We start from the raw sequence: 21,689 nt of genomic DNA on the forward strand, positions 1-21,689 counted from the left end.
CAAAACCCCCTCGGCTGTGCTGTGGTAAGTGGTGATTTAGTATTAAAATCTCACCTGAAATAAACAAAATGAAAGCAAAAATCAGTCACTTAATTCCGTTCCACCCCTGCGGGGGGGGGGTAGATTTCATTTCGGGGGGGGGGGTCTTGGGGTTCAACCCCCCCCCCCCTGTCTACGCCCATGGGTCGGTAGGTGGGTGGGTGGATTGATGGATGGATGGATAGAAAGATAGATAGATGGATAGGTAGAGAGAGACAGAGCTAAAGCGTCCGATCCATTATTTCTGGTTGTCCAGCCACCTTTTCTTTGCGCGAGCCTTTCTTCGGTGCTCCTTCGGCTCAGCCTTGAAGAATGATATTTGACAGTGAGTCATGTCTTACAATAAAACCAAACCAGCTCAGATTTCGTCTCTGAGCAGTATTGAGGAGCCAGTGGTTGACTAGTTCAATAGTCAAAATAAGAAAATAAAATACTTTTGGCTTGCGACGTAATGGAGATGAGTTTTGGCCTGAATTATAAACCAACTGAAGACATCTCTAGGATGAACAAGATTGGCCTTGAACTTGCTCTGTTTCGTTTTCGAGTCAGAAACTGAACTTTGGGTTTCAGATTCGTGTCTTCTCCAGTGACCAGACAATTCTTCCCATCAGAGTTTTTGTCAGCAAGGACAACCACGAGCACATTCAGTGCGGCTTGAACCCGTACACTCAGTACTCGGTCTCAGTGAGCGTCATGAAGGGCACTGGACAGACTGGACATCCCCTTGCGGCCAGGATGTGGACAGAGGGAATGACACCACCCAAGCCTCGCCCTCCGGTCATACGTAAAGTAAGAGAAACTAATTGGCTTTATTATTTTTTTTAAAGTAATTAAACCTTTCACCGCCACACGCCTTATTTTGTCGGCGTCTTGTCATTCATTGTTTCATATATTAAAAGTTAGTGTGTGTGTGTTAGGGTGATTTTTTGGTGTTCAGAAAAACGCAGACACTTTTCACACGCACACACACACACTTCATAATTCTACATTAAAGTAAGCAAAGGGATGCGGTGGTTGAGTGGTTAAGAGCTTAGATTCCGAACTTGCGGTCCTGGGTTCGAATCTTGGTGAAGACTGGGATTTTGAATATCGTGATTTTTAGGGCGCCCAGAGTCCACTCAACTCTAATAGGTACTTTCCTTTAGATGGGAAACTATCTGGTGTTATCCGGCCCTTTAGCTACAGAGCCCTCGGTTCCATTGAACTTGATGACTTGATGTTGTTGCGACATGCAGAAATGTATTTAGCCCACAGAACAAAGAAGTTTGAGCACCACAGACCATGATATGGCCTAGGTATTGTACAGGTATTGTACACTTGAGGTTTTAACTTTATCATTACACTAATCGTAGATGTCACGTGGCGTATGCGTCTAGGTCTCAAAAGAAGTGTAAACAGGAAATTCACTTAAACATTGGCTTCTCGAAGACTCACGATTCTAAACAGAATAGTTAACATGTAAAGGGAGTTAATTAGAAAAGAATAGTTTCATTATTTATTATTTTTTAATTTCCGGTACGAGAATACTTATAAATAGAGGAGACGAGCTTGGTTCAGGGTCCACAAATTAATCTGGTCAGTTCACAAGTTGAAAGCGTCATGTTAAGTCTACTTTTGTGAATTTATTATTGAATTTAGATTATAATGTATATTATTGCTTGTCATTGCTTGATATGTAGTGTGTGTTCAATCTGTTAATAATTTCTACTTGAAGCATAAAAACTATTTTAATTCGTCTAGAGGAATTCTTTTTAGTTAATCAAATCAAGTATCTCCGGCTACAGTTATTACCCAGAGTTTCTGAAATCGCAAAGATGTTTGAATTAATTCACTTCCCTTGAAACAATGAGCTAGTCTCTAAATTAAAAACGGAGATCCAAATATGAACTCAAAACAAAAGGGGGTTCAGTTTTTGAAATGAATAAATCTAAACATTGAAAAACCCCAAACTTTTTTTTTCATGCGTCCGTCTTTGGCAAAGGTTTTTCTTTGGGTCTCAAAGGTGATTCCCGCGACCTTCGTGGAACCTCTCCAGCTGCTTTTTTTTTCAGAATCCATCTGCTGCCAGTGCCAGCTGCTTTCCTCTGTTCTATGCCGAGTAATCGCGAAATGGCGCCTGGGTGTTGGATCTATAGGACTTCCGGGGAGGGGGGCACCTCTGTTAGACCAATCTTCTTAAAGGGTTGGTATGTCTGCATCAGGTGTGAAAAAATATGCAGATCAAAACTGAGTTTGCGTAGTCCAGTGAAACGCTGCATATGTATGTATGCATATATAAAGGTGACTAACGTAGAATCGGCGTCAAGCTTCACAATATGGCCTAAGATGAAGCATATTCCATCTACAGGAAACCACGACCACTGTCACGATTGAAGTGTTCCCTGTGCTGTTTGACTACGGCCCCATCACAGCCTACCAGATACGTCTCCTCCGGGTGTTTCACAATCACACTGTACGAGATCCTCATCCACTAGGCTCGGACGTAAGGCTTTTAGTTAACCTTTACCCATCAATCCACTATTACATAAGATCTGAACGAAGTGGTCGTCTCCTTTCCATTAGAACTAAAACAGAAAGATTTAAAAACTCCTTTATCCCACTTTCGGTCAGAGTGTTACAAGATCATCTGTCATCGTCAAGAAGTTCATAGAAGTCTAAAAAGCGCTGGTTGTGAGTGTGTATGTGTTTCGTATGTGAATGTGTTCGTATTTGCATCTATAATGTTATTGTTACAGTAGTTACGCTGAGGTTGTCAATTGTTGTCAAACTGAATTTCCATTTGATTGGATAAAAAAAACGTATCTTATCTTATCTTATCTTAGTTCTGTCAGTATGTCAAGAAAGTTGACATATTGACGTTTCGTTGTGTCAGTATGTTAGAGAAGACAGTTGATAAATTGACGTTTCGTTGTGTCAGTATGCTGAAGAAGAAAGTTGACATATTGACGTTTCGTTGGGTCAGTATGTTAGAGCAGAAAGTTGACATATTGACGTTTCGTTGTGTCAGTATGTTAGAGAAGAAAGTTGACATATTGACGTCTTGTTACACTTGGTATTGAACTCGTTAAGTCTAAACTCATGTTGAGGGAAGCTCCTGAGAGCTTAAGACCAAAATATTCATAATGTAGAATATATGTTTATTTCTCCATTCACTACTAGAGACAAGCAAATTAAAAACAAGGTTACAAAGACAGTTTGTGAGGAAATACAAACTGAAAATCGGTTTGTAGTGGTCCACCCACGCAGGTTAAAAGGCAGGTTTCAATATTATCAGAATGAAATTCTATCAAAGACAAATGACAGAAAATAATGGAGAAAAAAGGTTAAAAGATCTTGTGTGGTGCCGCCCCAGCGGTCCAGCAGACCAAAGGATAGGTGAAAGTGAATGTGAAGTTAGGTGTCAACCTGGCCTAACTGAAGATCTAATTGATCTAATTGTTTTGTAAAGGGCCAATCTCTTATTCCTCAAGAATAAAACATTTCCGAAAAAAAAAAATAAAAAAATGTGCACATATTTTTTTTCTTTGGTTGGGTGTCGTACAGTGTTAATAGAGAATAGTTGTAAAAGTAGTGCATTTTTTATGAAAAAATTGCTTGCATGAGTGATTTAAAAAAAAAATATTTTTCTCTTTCAGAATTTTGAATGGTCTAAATATTGTGATGTCGGATTTTCATTATCTTTTCTAGTTTACGAGATCTGAACGGGACGGACGGACAGACATTCCACATAAAACTAATAGCGTGTTTTCCCCTTTCGGGGGCCGCTAATAAAGAGTTTTATAGAGGAATTAGTAAACAGAAATCATAATAGAGAGTAGTTGTGTTCTCTATGTATGTATGTCTTTAACGTCCAATGTCTTCCTCGCTGTTTCTCTCTATTTCTGTCTGTCTCTCTTTTTGTCTCTCCGTAAGTCTCTCTCTCTCTCTCTGCCACACTCTGTGTCTCTGAATTTCTTTCTGTTTGTGTCTCTTATTTGTCTATCAGTCTTTGTCTAAAGTCTGTCTGTCTGTCTCTCTCTCTCTCTGTCTCTCTCTGTCTCTGTCTCTGTCTGTCTCTGTCTCTCTCTCTCTCTCTCTCTCTCTCTATATATATATATATATATATATATATATATACAATATGTCTCTCTGTACCTAACCGGATTATCCCAAACCATGACCTCACATAGCATTTGTTTATCAAAGACCTTGAACTTTATCGAAATGTCCTTGACGATTTTGAAACAGGTTTTCGGAGACGACGTTCCTCTTTGGTTCCTAGAAGACAAGGCAGCCAAACAGGATCAGAGGTTAAATTCGGACGCCATCCGTGGCAACATGGGGTTCTTAGAACCACCCCGTGACCTGGGCCAAGGGAACAACGTACCGAACATCATACCATTGGGCAAGGTAAGTAGGCACACTTCACTAGCTGTACGCAGACTTCCTGTTTACACTTCTCTTGAGACCTTGGCTCCTATACCACATGACAATTATATTATGTACACATTAGATGATTATACTCTCAGTCTATCGGTGTATCAGAGTTAATTGAAGTGGACAATGTCAAGTGTTGTTGTTTTTTTTCATTAAAAAAAAATATTGGATTTTACTATTCAATGATGAACTGGAAAACTTGTTTAATTGACAGTTTAAAAGTGTATAATATCTCGATGAAGCTCAAAATATTTGCTGCAGATGTCTTAGACTCGACATCTTATTGCAGTGTTGCATGTTACATTTCAAACAGTAATCTCTTTGTATTTATAGTGTAAACATCTGGTTTGCAGAATTAATTGACAATGAATTTTTAAAAATTGATTCATGTCTTGTCTAGGCCAATGAATAATTGTGCAAAGTTTCAACTTGATCCAAGAATGCGTGTTGGAGAAATAACTTGTAAAACTTATTACCAGACAGACAGACCTCCACTAGTAGTGAAAGACAACCCCCATGTCGAGGAACGGATTCGCGGATGGGGCTTTTTTTTTTTTACGGAGCCTTTCTTGCATCCTCCCATTATTTCGAGTTCTATAAAACATTCTGTGGGAGGCCACTCGAGGAAACTTTTCATTCTGTTTCCCTAGCAGACGTTTCCACGGAGGTGCCAAATTGAGGCATGAAATGTTTCCCCAACCTGGTAGAAGCTGCAACGCCGCTGATCCCAAACTGTAATTGCGATTGCCTTGCGTTTGGACACATGCGTGAAAAGGGATTGGAGGGGGGAAGGGGGGGAAGGGAGTTGCTGTGTAGTAGACAACGTCTGACCTTAACTAATAGTAAATGTCCATGCATTCATCTCATGAATGATGTTTCACAACTGAATGAGGTCAACAACCTCTGAAAACGTTTTGTTTCTTCCTCTTTAAGATAAGTAATTTTTTTTTAATGAGACAATAGGTTTTAATATGACGGCACGAGAGGATTCTTTTTTTTAAACAGACAGGACTTGTGAAATTAAATAACAAAACATGTAAAGTACACACAAAATCTATTTTTTTTAAAAAGTTTTTCTATGGGAAAGAACAGCGAAAATTACTGCAGTATACCTAAATGTTGCATGAATAAGCTCCCCTTTTCTTCGTTTTTTAATTAATTGATTATCTAATGTCATTTTTTTTGTGTGATTAATTTTGTTTTGTTAGTTACAAAAAATAATTTTATAAAGTTTCAACTTGATTATAGAATGGGTGTGAGAGAAATAACCTGTACACAAATAGTACCAGACAGACAGAATGATTTGAAATAAACTTTGTAACACGTTTGACATTTGTTAGAGGTCGGCCAATGACGAAGCGAAACCAGCCCGCCAAATGACAAGCAGGATGTCATATGACGACGAAACGATTCAGCCAGGGAACGTCTTTCTCCTTACCATACCCAGCGCCACTATCCGGCGTTGCGACCTTGACTCCTGGTTTATGGAATGGAAGCAGAAGTGGCTGAACAACTCAGAAAGGTCACCCAAGTACGTCAAGAGAACAGCGCTTCCTAGCTCCGGATGTTACGTTGATGACTCGCTCCTGCGTCCTGAGATCGTACATTTGGAGAACACGGAAAGCTCTTCTGGTAAAGGGAGTAAAAACAGGAGAAAGAGGTCATTTGGAAGCCCGCCTGGAGTACTTTGGCTGGAACTCTTGGAGAAAGACATCCCTGAACCAGGGTAAGTTACACCATTGCCAGGGTAAGTTTAACCAGAGACTGTGTAATTTACACCAGAGCGATGGTAACTCAAACCCGAGCCATATTTAGGAGAAGCAGAGTTAGTTTAAGTTAAGCCAAAGTCTCATGTAAGTTTGACCAGTGTAATTGCAAGTTTGACCAGATCCATGGTAAGTAAAAATAAACCTTAGGAGTGCGGGGGTGATTTTTTTCCAAACCCTAATTCTAACGCTCAGTAAACCCTAACTCTTAGCATAAACGCGCGCACAGCATATATATATATATATATATATATATATATAAAAGTTAGGGGGTCTGGGGGAGCGCTGTAAGCCCCCTGTAAGCTCCCTTAGTGGGGTCCGGGGCGAAGCCCGGCGTGAAAAGCGTTTTCCTGCATTCTTCACTGCAGAAACGCATTCTCCTGACATCTACATCTCATTATTCATCATATTAAAAAAAGACCTTTTGTATGTTTTACTTGAAAAATATTGTAATATAAATTTACAGACCCTTACTACATGCAAATACAACCGATTTGTTCCTTGAAAAGATAAGATAACCCACATATTTAGATTAAGGCTATGAAGGTCGCCGCCGAAAAAAAATTCGAAAAATAATAAAAAAAAAAAAAAAACAGTCTTGTTGAGCCCTTTCTATTGACTATTAAGTGTCTAGGGGATCGTTGATGGCTCTACCAAAAGTGTTTTTCTGCATTCTTCAAAGCAGAAACGCATTCTCCTGACATCTATAGCTCATTATTCATACTATTCAAAAAGGACGTTTTGAAAATGTTTTACTTGAAAAATATTGTAATATGATGTTACTGGCCCTTACTACATTGCAAATACAACCGATTTGTTCCTTGAAAAAATAAGATACCCCACATATTTAGATTAAGGCTTTGAGGATCGCCGCCGAAAAAAAAAGTATTCGAAAAATAATTTTAAAAAAAAGCTCATTTGAAAGTGATACATTTTGTTCTATAGGTATGTTTGTAACTTTGTTTTGTTACAGAACTATAATTCAAAGCTCTAAACAAAAAATTTTGGAAGTGGGAGGAGAAATTAAGTGGACCAATTAGATTCTACTCTTTTTTTGTTGTTGCATTTTTAGGATTCAAGTGTATATTGTGAATTATAGTCTCAAATTTGTTTGATACAACAGAAAAATATCAGTATGAGTAAAGGTTGGAAAAAGATGACTAGGAAAATAATATTTGGCTTCAGAACTCATCGCAATTGTTACTCTTTTGATGAAAACTTTCGTATGAATTCTAAATTTTCCAAAACATAGTCTTTCTTAAAATAATTAAGATAAATTCGTGTGCAATTACATAAAATTTGACTATTCTGTTTTACAACGTCATGTTTTCGTCTGGAAAGGGGAGAGGGCGGTAGAGTGAAAACGTTAAACCTCGCTCCTTTTTATAATGTCTGCTAATGATTGCATTTGGCATTAAAGAATAGGGGGTGGGGCGACTCGATATAAGAATTTAATTATAGCATATATACATTTTATTATTGACAGATTTTCTTTAATTTTGTAATTTCTTAACTAAAATACAAAAAATAAAAAGTATTGGTTTGTCCGATGGGCGGAAGGTGATAGCATGTATGGCGCCTCCCACCGGGTACAACCCTTTTTCATTTTATATTTACTAATGATAAACTTTGAGATCAGAGTCTGTGTGCGACATAATATACTAATGGGTTTAAACATCAATATCTACCTTATATTATATAGATATTCACTTAATTTTGTTCACAAACTATTATTTCTCCCTAAAAATAGGACCGCCCCCCCCCCACTCAGAGGACTAGAGTGGGGAGGGCAGTAGAAGCAATCAAGCCCTCACCGAATCGGCTAAGATACCAGAAGTGTAGCGACATAATATAAAAATTATATAGTAATTCAACTACTTTTGTTCATAAACTAAATAAATGTAGGACCGCCCCCCCCCACCCAACTCCAATCGGCTAACAGGGAAACGAAATAATATAAAGATCTGTTAAAATCTCAAATAACAAGTTTTAATCATAGAGATATTTAATTGATTCTGTTAACAAGCTGTGATTTCTACAAATAAATTGGACCGCCCCCCCCCCCAAACTCGAAAGTTTATTGTGGGGGGATTGATGAGATCGCCACCTCCCCATCTCACCAAATCGGCCAACATACTATAGGGGCGGGCGAAATAATCTAAAAATATGTTGAAGTATAAATAATTAGTATATATTATTAACATAACTAATAAATTTGTATACAAATTGTGTGATTTCTTTACTAAAATTCGTCCTCCGAGTGGGTTGGAGTAATCGCCCTTACCGCCCCCCTCCTCCTGTATCCGCCAGTGCCTACAACTCGTACCTCTAACAGTGAATTTTAATTATTTTTTTTTTATACACCAATTTTATATCATGAAATAGTAGCCTAAATAATCCACTAACTCAACGAGATGTATGGTATAAAAAAGATACGAAAATGTAACTTAACACATTATAATTATGTTATGTAAGTATAAATCCAAATCAAACTATGACGCTTCCAGAAACGCATTCCTCTATAATACCAATTACCCTGTATGGAACTGTATTTAATCTATATTCACCGTCAACCTAACATACTGACATTGTCCAAGATGCGTAGTCCCGAACATGACACCCCCGTAATGCTAAGACTGCCCTCACCCTAAGCCACGATGACCAGAAATCCCATCCCAGTTAATATTAATAATACTACTGAATAGCCCAGCCATACGTCCCCGTGACCCTGACCCCATCTCATGTTGACCTTCCTTATTTCTGTTAGATTTTGGGTTATTGGAGACGAGCAGATGTACCACGGTAGGCGCAACCTGGCACTGGAGCCAGACACAGAGTACGCCATAATTTTTGCCGTGGAGAGTACCGTCGTAGACATCACCAAGCACGCTTACTCAATGGCTACCACCACGGCCTTCACGCTGTCACAAGAGGTCTGTTAAATAAAATGTCAGAATTATTTGGAACTTGGAAAAACATATCATATCTATCTATCTATCTATCTATCTATCTATCTATCTATCTATCTATCTATCTATCTATCTATCTATCTATCTATCTATCTATCTATCTCATCCATCCATCCATCCATCTATCTATCTATCTATCTATCTATCTATCTATCTATCTATCTATCTATCTATCTATCTATCTATCTATCTATCTATCCATCCATCCATCTATCCATCCGTCTGTCTGTCTGTCTGTTATGCCTATTTGTCTGTCTAATCAGTCTAATATATCGTTTTATTCGTCCTTTTTTTATCGCTTAATTCTATCGGAGGCGCGGTGGCCAAGTGGTAAAGTGCTTGGCTTGCAAACCGGGGTTACACAGGTTCAAATCAATTTCGGAATCTTAAGGGCGCCTCTGAGTCCACCCAGCCCAAATGGGCACCGGACATGACAGATGACGTTCACATCGTCTGCCCTCTAGATGGCATGGGCTGAAAGGGAACTGTACTTCTATCACTTTATGGCTCCCTCTCTACTTGTAGTTCCTCTACCAACAGGTGAAATGGTTGACAGAGAAGCAGAAGATGATCATCAAGTTCGCCATCCTACCCATCAGCATCTTGCTGTTTTTCCTCTTTGGATTCTTCGTCATCAGGTAACGGCTAGTGCTGACATCGGCAGTATCAGCTACATCTAGTAGATCTAAATCTGAAAGGTTAGCCAAGAGTAAAACTGATCCCTGAAAGTATTGACTATACTGGAGTAGGGAAGAGCGGGAAAAAGGGGGCTGAACTTTCAGTGTTGCGAGGGGTGGGACGGTGCCAACATCACAGAATGATTCGATGGTCTTCCTCCCATCCATCTATTTCCTTTCTCTTTTGACGTAGTACTGAAGGACTCTCTCTCTCTCTCTCTCTCTCTCTCTCTCTCTCTCTCTCTCAACTAACAATAAATACTCATATATAATCACATTGGAAACACACACGCACCATAACAAGAAATTTTCCTAAGATCAGTTAAAAAGGGGAGATAAGTTTGTTAGCCATTGTCAGCTTGTTTGTTAATTGCACTTCATTTCAATACGTTTCAAATGAATGTATTCTTCCATTTCATTCCTAATGTGCCTTTGTACCTGGACTATTCTGTGTGACAATTTAGTCTACACTTCAAGCTTGTGCCATTCAGTTTTCTGGATTTGTGTTGGTACAATACCATTTCATGACTCTCTGGCGTACGCTTGTGTCATCTCATTTGCGTTTAAAGTTACAAATTCTTATGAAATACTCAGCCCCGGGGTTCAAACCTGTCTTCAATGTTTAGTTCATGCAGAGTTCTCCCATTGAGGTTTGGCTGCTTGTATTGTGCAACGTAGAAGTCTTGGCTGAGCGTACAGTTTATGTAAGGGAAAGAACCGCTAGATTACTGATTACTGCTCTCCATTCTACAATATTTATTTCTCTTTTCTAAGTAGAAGGCTTGTCTGATGGTACAGTTTATATTAGGGAAAGAACCGCCCATTTATATTTATTGCCACTGCTCTCCATGCTGCAATATTTACTTCCTTTTCTACGTAGAAGGCTTGGCTGATTGTAAAGTTTATATAAGGAAAATAACCGATCAATTATCTCAATGTTGCAAGATTTATTTCCCTTTATACGTAGAAGGCTTGGCTGTCTGTACAGTTATACGCAGTGGTCTTTATCGGTTTAATCATACGCGATTGCCGGATGCGCTTGGACAGAGTGATGACAAGACCTTGACACCTTTGTATAATAGTTCTCAACCGAGAGAGAGAAAGAGAGAGAGAGAGAGACAGCATTTATTTAATGTTAGTCTTGTAGAATGGGGCAAAGTAAGCGGCACTATCGTAAGCTGTGTTAAGTACGCAAGACGACTCCAGGATGCCGGGGTGTAAAGACGTGTTTTTTTTAGGGAGTTCGATTTGTTTAAAATAAAGTCTAAATTGTAATAAAAGCTACATGGAGTCTTGTGCAGTTTGTTTGTTGACGTCCATGGACTCTCATGATCTATTGTTAGGGCCTGTTACAAAGATTCTGTCTTTTCAAGAGTAAATGTCTACCAAAATAATTTTTCTTGCTATTGGCAACCGTTGACACATTTTATCACGTGACCGAAAGACTATGTTAAGCCTCAATCTCTTTCTCGGCAGACACATTTTGTTGGCAGCCAAAAATGCCAAGAGTAGCCCCAATACTAGACAGAAGAATGTAGACTACGGCCAGGAGGAGGACATCCATGAAGAGGAAGGTCATGATGTCCTGGAGGACGAGGACTCTAATGATGACTACATGCCACTACAGGTAGGACTTTACATCTCACGTGACTTGGGATCCCTGCTTGTTGGGCTTGTTGCTTGTTGGGTTTCTTTGTTTGTTGTTTAGTTGGGTTTGTTGGGTTCGTTGTTTGTTGTTTAGTTGGGTTTGTTGTTTGTTGTTTAGTTGGGTTCGTTGTTTGTTGTTTAGTTGGATTTGTTGTTTGTTGTTTAGTTGGGTTTGTTGTTTGTTTGGTTCGTTGTTTGTTGTTTAGTTGGGTTTGTTGTTTGTTGTTTAGTTGGGTTTGTTGTTTGTTGTTTAGTTGGATTTGTTGTTTGTTGTTTAGTTGGGTTTGTTGTTTGTTTGGTTCGTTGTTTGTTGTTTAGTTGGGTTCGTTGTTTGTTGTTTAGTTGGGTTTGTTGTTTGTTGTTTAGTTGGGATCGTTGTTTGTTGTTTAGTTGGGTTCGTTGTTTGTTGTTTAGTTGGGTTCGTTGTTTGTTGTTTAGTTGGGTTCGTTGTTTGTTGTTTAGTTGGGTTTGTTGTTTGTTGTTTAGTTGGATTTGTTGTTTGTTGTTTAGTTGGGTTTGTTGTTTGTTTGGTTCGTTGTTTGTTGTTTAGTTTGGTTCGTTGATTTGTTGTGCTTGTTGTTTTTGTTTGTTTGTGGTTTTGTTAGGTTGGTTGTTTAGTGGAGTACTTGTGATTCGTGAATATGGCTCAGTATGAACGCTTTCAAGCATGATCTAACTCAAGTTTGTCATTTGGCATGCAATGTTGATGTTTAGTACAACACTCACACTAATGTTGTAGCTACAACGAAGTTGCTGGAAATGTCTAAGTCATAGAGTACTCTCTAGTTCCGCTAACGAGTCAACAGTAAACAGTTCATGAGGAGAACCAGGCATGCCGTGCTTTACGTCGAGTGTATTGGCTCATATTAGGTAGAATCTTTCATTCGTGTTAACTTGTGTAAAGACCTAGAAATACATTAATCTCTTAAGTAATCCTACTAAGAATTGGTTTTATTTTTTGTAACTCTAGAAGAAAAGTTTGACTGAGCCGTCGAAACTTACAGAAAAAGATTCTAAATTGGAGCAGTTCTTCAACCCAACACAGAATATAGGCCAACCCAGGTGAGTCTCGAGTTTAGATTAGTTATACATATTTGTGTACATGTATTCAGTAAATACCTGACCACATTTAGTAGCAGGACCTTACAAAGTAGATACCTGCCAAGGCTTTTAATTACAAGGAGCATAGTAACTCACTCTGTCAGCCTGGTACAAATTTTGAACACATTTTGACCCCCATTCTCGGATCAAGTTGAAACTTTGCACAATTATTCATTCGCGAGGACGTTACATGAATCATTACAAAAAAAAAAAACTTAAACCAATTAGTAAATGAATTACTGGTAATATTTTTTTATACCAACAATTTATCATTCAATATTACTTGATATGGCCTAATTCGTGTGGTTTTGTCCCCTTAGATAGTTGTACACGCTATTTCTCCCTTACCCATTCTCTGATCAAGATGAAACTTTAAAATTTATTTATTGGGCCTAAAAAAAACATGTATTAATTTTAAAAAATTAACCAATTAGTCAATTAATTAATGGTAGTATATTTTTATATTGAAAAGGGAAATAACTTCTACATTATTGAGATATAAATAGTTTTATTATTATAATTATTATTATATTTTGCTTGTGTTGCTATTCAGTCAGATAACTTGACGAGCTACGCCGTTAAAATAAACTATAAATAAGAAACTGTATTTACAAGAACTCTAGAATGTACTGATAGAACAGTGAAACTTTTAGTATTCCTTTTCTCTTTTCCTGATACATATTTAAATGTACGTTTTACATTTCCTTCGTAGAAGTGCGGTGGCAGAGCGGTAAAGCGCTTGGCTTCTGAACCGGGGTCCCGGGTTCGAATCATGGTGAAGACTGGGATCTTTAATTTCGGGATCTTTGGGCGCCCCTGAGTCCACCCAGCTCTAATGGGTACCTGGAATGGGGAAAAGTAAAAAAAGGCGGTTGGTCGTTGTGCTGGCCACATGACACCCTCGATAACCGTAGGCCACAGAATCAGATGACCTTTTATTATAGCTTTTTTTTTATATAGCGCTACTTTCATGCTTATAGCATGCTCAGAGTGCTTTTGGTCCAATCTCATTTGTGGACCAGTGGGGGAGGGGGTATCTAGGAGTTGGTTTTCCGTGCTGCCTTTAGGCGCTCAGTAAACGCAACTCTGCCCGAGTCGGGTGTCGAACCTCGAGCCCCCTTCTAGGTAGCCAAGCCAAGCCAATTTCAAGCGCACTTGGCCTCTCGACCACGCTTCCTTTACATCATCTGCCCTATACAAGGTCTGAAAGGGGAACTTTACTTTTTAAACCTTTTTACGTTCCCCTCAACAGGTTTATTACGACAATGAGAGAGAACATCTTGTATAACGACAATAACCGCAATGCCGGGAACGACAATAACAGTGCCGGGCCCGCCACCAGAGTGGTCCAGTTCGAGTCTGATGGGGACAGTGACAGCCCTGACGATCAGAGCTACTCACTCCCCCTTGACCCCTGTCCACCAGCCTACACCGACCTGGGCAACGCCAACAACAACGAGTGCTCCCCGTCCAGGGCCAGCTTCCTGAGCGGAGAGGGTGGTCTGTCGCCCGTCAAAGTCAACGCCTTTGAAGTGGTCGCTGGGACAGACTGCACGAGAGTCACGAGCCCATGCTCCTGTGGAGACTATGAGGGGATGCAGGGGTTTGAGCATGATGGCGACTGCATCCGGTGTGAGTGTCAGCAGAATGATGTGACTTTGGTTGACATGAGTGACTTCGAGTCAGATGAGTCGGTCTTCGAGTTAGACACGGGTTTGAATCAGAGAACCAATAATCTCATGGCGTCCGTTGTTGATCCATTCACATTAAGAACACAGACTAATTGTGACTCACCAAGGCTCAAAACCTTCACCAGTCATCAAGTACCATTCACGTCAAGCTCAACAAACAAGTTGGTATCGACGACATGGAACATCTGCGAGAAATCGCTTTCTGGTTATTTCAATAATAACAACAATAGTATCGTGCATAGCCCTCCAAGTAATCGTAGAGAGCTTTGCAAAGTCGATATTATGGATAGTCGAAAAGAAATTAACCTAGATGGGTTTGACTTTGACTGTCGCGAAGAACTCATCAGATCAAAGACATGGCTGACTCGGAGCATTGACTTTCATAACTATTTAAACGACAACATGGCGGTAGAGGACTCTTTCAATGTCGCAAAAGATTGTCTATTATCACATAAAGATGACGACAATGATATAGGATTTAGCCGGGAAAAAGAACAGAATCCGGAATGCAGTGGCGATCTGCCTAGTTTTTTTGAAATAAATGACGTCACGAATGACGAAATTTGCAAAGCTTGTAATGACGTAATTAAAGAACTAGAGATGGATACGAAAAGTTTAAGCGAACTCTCTAGGCTCTCTTGCAATGATAAAGTGTGTTTTCACAGCGATAATCTGTTACTCAATACTGTTCCGTGTTATTTAGACGCTGGGGTAAACTACAATAACAGCTGCGACTCGGCGGATTCTGACCATGTCAACAAAGAAACCGGAAATGGCAAAGACTCCTCCCCCAACAATAGTTTGCCGAATGAGGGCAACGCCGACAACTCTGCCACTGTCGAGAAAAAAGAGAACTCCAAGAAGAAACTGTTTTCATTGCGGCCGAAGAGCTGCGACCCCTCAACACTGCCGCAATCCGCCACCAGAGCTGACGGGAAAGATAATTCAAATCAAAAACCTTTAAAGTCAAAGCTGAGATTTCGTTTCTATAGGTATAAAGGATTAAAGTCTAAGCTTAAGACCAACACCAAGTCACACGGTACGACCTCTGCTGGACAAGTGGACAAAGTGAAAAACACAAAGAAAACTAAAGCAGCATTGACGACTAATGTCCAGCGGAATAGCAAAGAGAAGAAGAGGATGAGATCTAATAAGGAGAAGGCTCAAATGAAGAGTAAATTGAGCAGCTCTAAGTTAGCAGCTAAAATCAAGAAGAAGGAGAAAAATAAACCCAAAAATAAGGACCTGGATACAAGCTGTAACAATCCAGTAAAACGTCGCAGGGACTCCAGTGACTCGGAAGACACGGGAAGCGAAACAGGATCTGAGGAAGACTCAGAAACAAGCAGCGAGTACGAGTCAGAGTCAGAGACAGAGTCGGAATCGTCGGAAGAAAGAAAGAAGATTACGAAAGAAGATAAGGTGGATAAGTATCAGTCTAAAGAAGATAAAGTGGACAAGTATCCGTCTCCTTATGCGAATTTCGCTGGTGTTGGCGAGAAGGAACCTTTCCCACCAAATTGGAATCAGCAGTATCAAACGCCTGCGCCACCGCCAGCTCCACCTAAAAAGAAGTGGTACCACATTTTTCCTTTCTTCAAGAAGTCTAGCGCCCCTTTGAGCAACGCCCCTTTATACGACGCCAAGCCTGAACCTAACGTTCTCAAGAGAAGCGCCTCGGACAGCACCCTGAAGTTCAGAAACACGTTTGAACAGCCTGCGCAATGTCAACAGCCTGTTCAGACATTTCAGCAGGCACAGCCCCTACAGCAGGTCCGCCCCTTGGTCATCGCACAGTACCCAATCGTTCAGGCTGTGGTCAGTCCACGGCTGTACAGAAGCGTTCCCCAGCAAACCGTGATTATGCCTTCGGTAGCCGCGGTGGCTCCCCCGAAGTCCCCCTACACTGGGCCCAGGAGAAATGTAAACTGGAGTAGAAAAAAGGAATCCCAAGGGATGGGTCTCAGGCCACATCGTAAGTAGATATTGAATGAAAAGAAAGAAAAGATTGGGCATTTAAATCTAACAGAAATAGAGTTGACATGTATATATAGTATTTTTCTACTTACTAACTAGGGAAATAAGTGGCTAGCAAGCTGATAGATAATAAAAGACTTGAGGGCAGAGTGGACAAGCTCTTGAACCAAAACCAAGTTAGAAATAAAAAAGCTTGGCAAAAAAACAAAAAACAAAAAAAACCAATATACTTCCTTTGTGATGATGTTGTTTTGTAGTAATATTTTGTGACGATCTCTTGTAGTAATATTTTGCGATGATGTGTTGTAGTGATATTTTGTGATGATGTGTTGTAGTGATATTTTGTGATGATGTGTTGTAGCGATATATTGTTATGATGTGTTGTAGTGATATTTTGTGATCATGTTTTGAAGTGACATTTTTGTGATGACATCTTGGTGAGCTTGTCAACTAAAGAACTAGACATAGACAAGAAAAGCTCCAGCGAACTCTCTATCCCAAATTGAAGTAGGCTCTCTTTCTAATGATGATCTTTTGTGATGATATCTTGTTATGATCATTTTTGTGGTGATCGTTTGACATGATATTTTGTAATGATGATTTGTGAAAACTGCCTTAACGCTACTATTGATTGAATATAGCGATTCGTTTTATTACATCAACTCACTCTGTCTGTCTGTCTGTCTGTCTAGTAAAATGTGTGTACACGTTATTTTTCCCACACCCATTCTGAATCAAGCTGTAACTTCTCAAAATTATTCATTGCCATAGACAAGATATGAATCAATAAAAAAAAAAAACAATTAGACAATCAATTACTAGTAATTCATTATTTTGCTTAATAGCAAGAAGGAAAACTATACTTCAGTATTAACAGATATCGCTAAAGTTTTTTGAGGTTAGTTCCCTTAAATAATTGTTAGCGCTATTTCTCCCTCACGCATTTTCCGATCAAGTTGATACTTTAAACAATTATTTATTTTAGCTAACAAAATATTTATCAATTTAAAAAAAAACAATCAATTAATTATTTGTAATTAATTATTTTGTTTGATATCGAATAAGGGAAATGACTTGTACATTATTGATAGATATAGTTTTAAGGACAGAGTTTTTCCCCTTTAGATAAACTTTGTTTTGTTTTTTTAAGAAAGGATTTTTATTTTATTTTGCTTGTTTTTAAGATAAGATAAGATATTTTTATTGATCCAATGTCAATTTTAGTCAAAATGAATTTCCATTTGATTGGATCAATACAATTTTTTATCTTATCTTATCTTTTATCACAGTCTGGTTAATCGGAAAAGTAATTCGGTATAGCCATTTGATTTTGATAATTGAGAATTCGACCGCATTAAGTGGCTGGTCCGGTTAACCAGTTCGTTCACTTGTCTTATTAACAGAATCACTGCAATTATTGTATCTAATTTAACTGAAAGTATACTCTTTTGTTTCCCTCATTCTATTCACGTAATTTATTGATGAATGTTTGTTTGTTGTCTATAGCACACAATGTCAGTTTTAAAGACGAGTTTGCAAGCCTTGAGAACTTCAAGCGCAGTTTGCTGCAGAAACTTTCCTTTAACGTAGCCAACAGAAACATGGACAAAAACAGGTGAGGGGACAATGTGTAGTGCTGTCTGTAGTGCTGTCTGTAGTGCTGTCTGTAGTGCTGTCTGTAGTGCTGTCTGTAGTGCTGTCTGTACTGCTGTCTGTAGTGCTGTCTGTAGTGCTGTCTGTAGTGCTGTCTGTAGTGCTGTCTGTAGTGCTGTCTGTAGTGCTGTCTGTAGTGCTGTCTGTAGTGCTGTCTGTAGTGCTGTCTGTAGTGCTGTCTGTAGTGCTGTCTGTAGTGCTGTCTGTAGTGCTGTCTGTAGTGATGTCTGTAGTGCTGTCTGTAGTGCTGTCTGTAGTGCTGTCTGTAGTGCTGTCTGTTTCACAACCTCCAAGTTACTCTGTAGGTATTTCTATAAATTTTATAAGTTGTATTTTTTATAAGTTTTATTTTTTAAGTTTTAAGTTTAACTCTTTCTCTCAACTGACGATACCAACGTTGATTCCACTAGAATGTGGTAAATAATTACGGAGAGAAAAGAGTTAAGTTTTACAGGTTTTGGACGTAGCTTCTGGAAGGCAAGATTTGTGTCCTGGCTGATGGCAGGTAATGGGAGTGGTCAAGTTGCTAACACCATGGTGACCATGCTCCAATGCGCAAATCCTAAGACCAAGCACCCCTCCCCCTGCACCATGTTATCCGTCGTGAGACAGTTGGCAAAAAACTTAAGCGGTCTTTTTTCACCTTCATCATCACCTTTCCTTTGCGTCCCTCATGGAACATAAGGCCCTTAGTAAAAACACGCCACTCTCCACGGTCTCTTGCTAGTTCCTCATGGAACATAAGGCCCTTAGTAAAAAGACGCCATCCTCCACGGTCTCTTGCTAGTTCCTCATGGAACATAAGGCCCTTAGTAAAAACACGCCACCCTCTACGGTCTCTTGCTAGTTCCTCATGGAACATAAGGCCCTTAGTAAAAACACGCCAGTCTCCACGGTCTCTTGCTAGCATTTTTAATGGCTTCCCAGCTCTTTCCTGTTCTCTCAACTTCCTCTAGTACACTGCGTCGCCATGTTCTTTTTGTCTTCCTCTACGTCTTATGCCCTGGGGGTTCCACTCTATGAACTGTCTAGCTCTGTTGTTGGTATCTTTTATAAGGATGGGACCAATCCATCTCCACTTTCTCTCTACGATCTGCAACTCTATATTTCTCTGTCAACCCATCTCCCACAGTTTGGTGTTTTCTATTTTGTCATATTTTTTTTCCTTTCAAGAATAGAAATAGAGAATACTAGTAAAGAACATTAAGCGAATATCGGTCAATTATTTCTATATAAATGTACATTGAACTTAGTTCCCAATAATCTCCATGCTTTCTGCTTTCAAGCATTGCAAGATTGTTTAACGTCAAACTAAAAGCTTGACAAATGTGTTAAACTTCTTTATATTAATCCCCCAGTTCATTGGAACATGCTTCTAACGTTTTCTTTCCCAAACATTTTATATTTCAAGATTTCCATATATCCTTGCTCCGGACCATACCCGGGTGAACATAGAGATCGTGGCTGCTGGTGACGCAGATTACTACAACGCCAGCTACATACGACTGGACTCTGGCGTGCAGTACATTGCGGCCCAGACACCTTTCTCGCCCATCACCGTCAGCGACTTCTGGAGGATGGTGCTGCAGAACAGGTGAGGGGGGGGGAGTGTGAGGTTACAACGAAAGAGTTTTGAAAGAGCAGAAAACACACACACACATTCCCACACACACACACACACACATTTCAGAGCGATTGAAATAATTGACAAACATCTAAATAAACAAAAAAAAAAGCTCTGAAAAAAAAAGGTCAAAGATTTGAACTCAAGTGAAAAATAGAGCAAATTTGTTGTTGTAGTTAAGAGCACAGATGAACAATGATGAGCTTAAACGTGACTATATGATAAGCCTAAACGTGACTATATAATAAGCCTAAACTTGACTATATGATGAGCCTAAACGTGACTATATAATAAGCCTAAACGTGACTGTATGATAAGCCTAAACGTGACTCTCTTCTTCACATTGTATGTCTGTATGACTATACGTGACTGTATGATAAGCCTAAACGGGACTCTCTTCTTCACATTGTTTCTCATATTGGAAGGCCAGCATTCTCCGAAGTGTCTTTATTGTCTGATGCAAATCCTATAACCTTGTTCTGGTTGAGATAGTAAGTGTGTTTGCTTTGAGTGACTAGTGTTGTATTATGTGTGACTTTATGGACAAACAAGTTGACCTTTATGCTTGGCATTAAGTTGACTGCTAATAACAGTGTTTAAGGTTACAGTAAGGTATGTCTGTATAGTTTAGTATAGATAGGGGTTAGTGAACATAGAGTGCTGAAGGAGACAGCATGTGTTCAATAAGATGTAATGTCAAGATAGTAAAGTTAAATGTTAATAGTTACTAAATGTTTCTTAGTGTGCAAGATATCTAATACACATTATACTCTGGTCAATACCAATCGTCCATTAGATCAAAGTCTTGCCTGTAGGTGAACGTAGCTTTCTACATGCAGTCTTTTGCCTATTTACATGAAGTGAGAGGCCATGGAGCTGATGGCGATCTTGAAGTGTTGAACCCATTTCGGTCCAGGAGACACTTAGCAACTATTAATTACAACATGCACATAACAAACCAAGCTATTGCCATCGAGTCAATTATAGCACCACGTTCATGAAGTAAAGCCGAAGTCACGTTCATGAAGTAAAGCCGAAGTCACGTTCATGAAGTAAAGCCGAAGTCACGTTCATGAAGTAAAGCCGAAGTCACGTTCATGAAGTAAAGCCGAAGTCACGTTCATGAAGTAAAGCCGAAGTCACGTTCATGAAGTAAAGCCGAAGTCACGTTCATGAAGTAAAGCCGAAGTCACGTTCATGAAGTAAAGCCGAAGTCACGTTCATGAAGTAAAGCCGAAGTCACGTTCATGAAGTAAAGCCGAAGTCACGTTCATGAAGTAAAGCCGAAGTCACGTTCAAACTTCAATGCTCGGATGTTTTCACATTGTCGGGATTATACAAGCTTTATATCTATCCGAACGTTGGACATCAGGCGACATTAGCTATCTTAAGTCTTATCTTATCATTTACAGATGTTACTTCAGATGAGAAGATAATTTCGTTCTACCTATTCCATTTGTTAATCTAGTTATGCATATTAATCAGTAACTTCAACTCTGCTAAGTCATTGATTTTTCTGGCTAACCCATTCCATGCTCTAACAGCGGTAGGAAGGAGAAGCACTTGTATGAATTTGACTTAGAATATGGAATAAGAAAAGTGCCTTACGACTTTCCGAATATTTCATTAGGTTTTGTTTTTGCATTTGTAAGTTATGATTCAGTGATCTGTGTATTATTACTCTTTTACATTTGAGTCTTCTGTCCTGAAAGTGTCTCTAAATTTAGTGATTTCACTAATGGCGCTACTGTAATCAAATGTGAACCAACTTTATGAAACCAGATGTCTCAACACTGAACCTCGTTGTTCCACGTGGTGTGAAAAGAGCTACAGAAGTGATGTCACGTGGTTTAAATCAGAATTTTCAAGAATGTTTATACAATTCAGAAATCTTCTCAAACTTTGCAGTCCGAAGAGTCATCGGGAGGGGGGGGAATCTTTCTTAAAGTTCCCTTTCATTGTCTGTTGCAAAAGAAATAGTTTTTTTTGTAAAATGTTTTGTTTTACATGTTTCGGATGTTCCTTCAGGTTTGAAGATAATTACTTCCTAGTCCAAACCTCCCGCAGGACGACGGGGGATGGGAGCGGGCAGAGTTTGAACCCGGGACCATCGATAAATCTGAACGACA

At 39.3% G+C, this 21,689-nt stretch overlaps 1 protein-coding gene across 1 annotated transcript in view; it reads left to right on the forward strand.

The window, feature by feature from the left end:
• LOC106077177 (uncharacterized) overlaps positions 1–21,689 on the forward strand; it is a 72,577-nt gene that overhangs the window by 20,891 nt on the left and 29,997 nt on the right. Inside the window, exons 13-23 of the mRNA XM_056011183.1 lie at positions 610–828; positions 2,387–2,521; positions 4,267–4,428; positions 5,796–6,181; positions 8,989–9,154; positions 9,731–9,828; positions 11,344–11,494; positions 12,485–12,576; positions 13,868–16,281; positions 17,790–17,898; positions 19,348–19,530. Coding sequence (XP_055867158.1) covers positions 610–828; positions 2,387–2,521; positions 4,267–4,428; positions 5,796–6,181; positions 8,989–9,154; positions 9,731–9,828; positions 11,344–11,494; positions 12,485–12,576; positions 13,868–16,281; positions 17,790–17,898; positions 19,348–19,530 — 4,115 coding nt within the window. The remainder of the gene's footprint in view (positions 1–609; positions 829–2,386; positions 2,522–4,266; positions 4,429–5,795; positions 6,182–8,988; positions 9,155–9,730; positions 9,829–11,343; positions 11,495–12,484; positions 12,577–13,867; positions 16,282–17,789; positions 17,899–19,347; positions 19,531–21,689) is intronic.

This window comes from Biomphalaria glabrata, chromosome 14 (genome assembly GCF_947242115.1).
Source record: "Biomphalaria glabrata chromosome 14, xgBioGlab47.1, whole genome shotgun sequence".
Taxonomy (NCBI): domain Eukaryota; kingdom Metazoa; phylum Mollusca; class Gastropoda; family Planorbidae; genus Biomphalaria; species Biomphalaria glabrata.